At 50.4% G+C, this 4,039-nt stretch overlaps 2 protein-coding genes across 2 annotated transcripts; both read left to right on the top strand.

The window, feature by feature from the left end:
- Positions 1-1,032: 1,032 nt before the first annotated feature.
- BGZ61DRAFT_501358 (chaperonin 10-like protein) lies at positions 1,033-2,092 on the top strand (the record flags this gene model as incomplete). Its single annotated transcript, XM_046251698.1, has 3 exons — positions 1,033-1,647; positions 1,716-1,899; positions 1,938-2,092. 3 exons carry the CDS (start codon positions 1,033-1,035, stop codon positions 2,090-2,092), a joined length of 954 nt encoding a protein of 317 aa, XP_046092838.1.
- A 466-nt stretch (positions 2,093-2,558) lies between these two features.
- BGZ61DRAFT_470075 (acetyltransferase, gnat family) lies at positions 2,559-3,556 on the top strand. Its single transcript, XM_046248034.1, has 2 exons — positions 2,559-3,189; positions 3,224-3,556. The coding sequence occupies exons 1-2, from the start codon at positions 2,634-2,636 to the stop codon at positions 3,493-3,495; spliced, it is 828 nt and encodes a 275-aa protein (XP_046092837.1). The 5' UTR covers positions 2,559-2,633; the 3' UTR covers positions 3,496-3,556.
- Positions 3,557-4,039: the final 483 nt, after the last annotated feature.

Genomic DNA, 4,039 nt, shown 5'->3' with positions numbered 1-4,039 from the left:
GACGGTTTAACTTCATCCGGTTACTGTGCAAGACGAGGAAAGCAATTCGGAGGATGAGGTAATGAGATGACGGGGATATGAGTCTGGTGGGGGCGCTTACCCCTTCAAGCCAAGAGAAGCCATGATATCTCAGTAGAACAAGAAATGTAAAGTTCTGATGCGGTGCTATAAACTCTGACTAGGCCGTCCCAGCACCTACGGTTCCTGATAAACTGTAGATCAAAAATCGTATGGTTCATAAAAAACAAGCAGCTTAAGGGGAGAAATATTGGCGAGGAGACCTTTGTTGTCAACGACCCCGCCACAAGTCGCCCTTGGGTTGTGGCGGGTTCCCGATGAGTTGCCGCTTAGGAAAAACCTCGCCATACTTCTTGTGCAGAACGATCTGATGTCAGGTACAATACACATGTTCCTCTCTTCAGCACAATTGTGCCGAAATTAGACCGTCCTGATTCAGCGACACTATCGGTAGGCCTTTACGTGATGGGCGGCGGCTTGGCTAAAACGTCTCCGGACTGAAGACGGGAAAGGATAACCGACAGGATCTCCCACAAAGTGCATAGTTAAGGGGCAGGGATCGTGGAGTATCAAAACAATGCAAACTCAAACACTGTGGAGTACGCGGATGATCTATTACTAGCAAAACACCAAAATACTGCTCCACTTTCGCAAAATGAGCGCATGACTTCTTGTCGAATATCATCCGATGATTCCATTTCTTTCTAATTGTCAACGTAGAGTGTACATTATAGATGAGGCCAGGAAAAATTAAATAGTCAATCTTTGAATGAAATCCATAACCAGTAATATTTAACCTGCTGCTGTTTGATGATGTTTCTTCTGTGATTTCCCTACATTTTACCCAAAAGGTAATTGCCACCCATCATCAGCATCTGGTTCTCTTTCAAGTTTATCATCTTCGCCATCACAACATCCCAATCCTGTCAAATCTCATTTACCTAAGCCGAAGAAAGACGATAAAAAAGAAGAATTTTCTTTTAAAACTGATAAATCATTACTATATACTTTATCATGAGAGCTTATAAGCTAGTTCGATGGGGACAACCTGGTCAGTATATCGATGTTCCGCAACCGACTCCCGGTCCGCTGGATGTCCTGGTCCGCGTCAAAGCTGTCGGTCTCTGCCGCTCTGACATCGACATGATGGACAGCCAGCCCGGCGAGGATCCTTATGCGAGCGCCATCGATGCCGGCTACATCCTCGGACACGAGACGGCCGGCTTCGTTGAATCATGGGGCTCGAGTGTGACGGATTTGGAAAGGGGGAGACGGTGGTGCTCCATCACATGCGCCACTGCGGCTTCTGCGAGTATTGCGAAGCCGGCATTGAGCAGCATTTGTGACCACTTCCGGCGCGGTGCAATTGGCATGACTCGAGGCTGCGGCTTCGACGGAGGACTCGCAGAGTTCATTGTCGTCCCCCGTACCGAACTCATCTCCGTGGGCTCCGCCGACCCCGTCTTGTTTGCTCCCCTCACCGACGCCGGTGTGACTGCGTATGCCGGCTGCAAGCCCTTTTGGCCCCTACTGCGCCCGGGGACGAGCGTACTGGTCATCGGTGTCGGCGGCGTCGGCGCCTACGCGATCCAACTCATCAAGCTACGCACTGCCGCCAAAGTCGTTGCGGTAGATACGTCCCAGGATCGCCTCGATCTTGCCAAAAACTAGGTGCCGACGGGATCGTGCTCTCACAGCCAGACACTGAAGCTCGCGTACGCCAGTTTCTCAACGGAAGAGGCGTCGAATGCGTCCTGGACGTCGTCGGAACCGATCGCACTCTGGCCTTGGCCGCCGCCTTAGTGCGCCCGGAGGGATTTGTCTCTGTTGTGGGCATGCAGGGCGGCAGCGTCAAGCTTGGCTGGAACAGGATAGCGACGAGTGCTAGGTTTGCAACCTCGCTGGGAGCACGCGTCAAGACCTGCGCGAAGTTTGTCAGCTAGCACTGGAAGGGAAACTGCAGATTGACATTGATCGATTCTCCTTTGATCAGATCCCCGAGGCTTACGAGAAGCTGCGGAAAGGACAACTTTATGGTCGTGCCGTGATTGTTATGGACAACGTATTGCAGTAGCGCTTTGATGGAACTCAGTTAATCCGAACAAGTATTGAAACAAGCCATGCCTGGTAGGTATGGTGTTTTCGGCAATTACTACATTTGTCATTCCCAGACTTGGGGCTGAAATGAATTCGAAGCCACGCGGCCTTTTCTCAACCGCGGAATACGAGCCTTAATGTGGACCATTGAATGACCAAGGTGCCGTACGTGTACAAATACACTGCTCTCTGATGTACGTCGACCTCGCGTCAAGATATCTGCCTGATCTCTGTGTTCGTCAGCACTTCGTAGGCCCCTCATGATGATCAGCTAACCCCACATTTTGAACAACGTAACGCCCACTTTCCAGCCTTTCATGATGTCAAACCACACCAGTCTGACATGAACACCTGCCTATTCGAGTAAGCCACTATCCATATAATAACATTCGCCTGGGCTCGAAATCGGATGATCAACTTCAGACTTTCATCTTCAGTATTATCAACTGTATGTTAGCCACATTTCCCAACTCTTATCACTTCTGTTGTCGAAATAGAAACGCTCTTCTTCAGGCAAAATGGAATCTAGACCTGGCAACTCGATCTCGCCCTCTCAGCTCGCCGCTATTTTCAACGAAGCCTTTACAAATTACATCGGCACCGAGGTTCAGTTCACCGAGGAAACCATCACGTTATGGTGTAATGGATATCTTGTGTCGCTCGAGTTGAGCCACATTTTCTTCCCGACGCCTGATTCCAATGAACCGGTGGCTTTCGGCCTTATCGCCATTCGAGATGACAAGCCCAAGGAGTCACGACTTGCGGCCATGGGGGTTGTGCCCTCCTACCATGGGAAAGGAACAGGAACCCAGGTGATGGAACTGATCATCTCGGCAGAGAGGAAGAGGGGCGTCCATATTATTGAGCTGGAGTGTATCAAGCAGAACGAGCGGGCTCTTCGTCTCTACAAGCGCATGGGGTTCTCGATCGAGCAAGAGTTGTATGGATGGGAAAAGGACTTGACGAGCGTGAAAGACTCTGTTTCCAATACTGGTATAGAGGACTGCACGTTTGATGAGCTCGAAAAACAGATCACAAAACATGCTGCACCTACTTTGCCCTGGCAAGCCTGGGGTGGGGGTCAGTCCGCTCGGGCCGACAAAAAGAGTCTTCAAACTAGGGCACGCCTATTGTGGCATATCTCATCCGGACAAAGACGACGAGATTACAGTCAATCTGACGAGCATCTTTGTGGAACCCGAATGGAGACGCCAAGGAGAGGCGAGGAGGCTGATGGAGGCAGTGATGGCGAAGTTCCCCGGCAAGAAATGGCGAGCGGGCGTAGTTTTCCCCAAGGAACCAGCTGACAGACTGGCTGCTCACTTTGGCTTCACCCCCATGGATTTGAGTCAGTACCAAATGAGGTTACAGCTGGTCTAAGTAATATTGGATGGAGAGTGAGTTGAACAAGGGTGGGCATCATGGCCTAAAAACACCATCCACATACGATCTTGGAGAGGCGGGACGTATGATGGACGCAAATACAGTCATATAGATTCTAATCATCACAATTACTGCATGGACACAATTGTCTACCTCGCTGTCAGAACAGTCAGGTTGTTGGTGGACCTGACTGTCGGACCCTTGTTCCGACCTGCCCCTTTTTTTGCCTGAGATGCTGGGCGCGTAGCGACAGAGGTGATCGCCCCTGCGACACACAGTCTGTCACACATGGCTAGCCTACCTAGTCATCATCATACGTTCATAGTCACAACCTCCCCGTGATTCCACTACAGGTAGATAGAGGACTTCAGAGAGGGGAGAGCAAAGAGAGGGTGCCATACCGTTGGCGTCGATAGCACCTTTTGCAGTATGTATGGCAACGATTTTCATCTATACATATTTCATCTACTTCTCATGCTACTACTTTGACTTTACGCAGAAGAGGCTCAGCACTGAAGGATTGCTCGGGTGTCGTCCCGAA

Source organism: Ilyonectria robusta (assembly GCF_021365365.1).
Source record: "Ilyonectria robusta strain PMI_751 chromosome Unknown BGZ61scaffold_182, whole genome shotgun sequence".
Classification (NCBI taxonomy): Eukaryota; Fungi; Ascomycota; class Sordariomycetes; order Hypocreales; family Nectriaceae; genus Ilyonectria; species Ilyonectria robusta.
The sequence above is the reverse complement of the archived record's forward strand: the minus strand, read 5'-3'. Positions and strand labels throughout refer to the sequence as shown.

Coding starts and splice junctions, on each gene's coding strand:
- BGZ61DRAFT_470075 (XM_046248034.1), top strand. CDS start 2,634: ATGGAATCTAGACCTGGCAACTCGATCTCGCCCTCTCAGCTCGCCGCT. Junction 3,190..3,223: donor TTTGCCCTGGCAAGCCTGGG/GTGGGGGTCAGT, acceptor CGACAAAAAGAG/TCTTCAAACTAGGGCACGCC.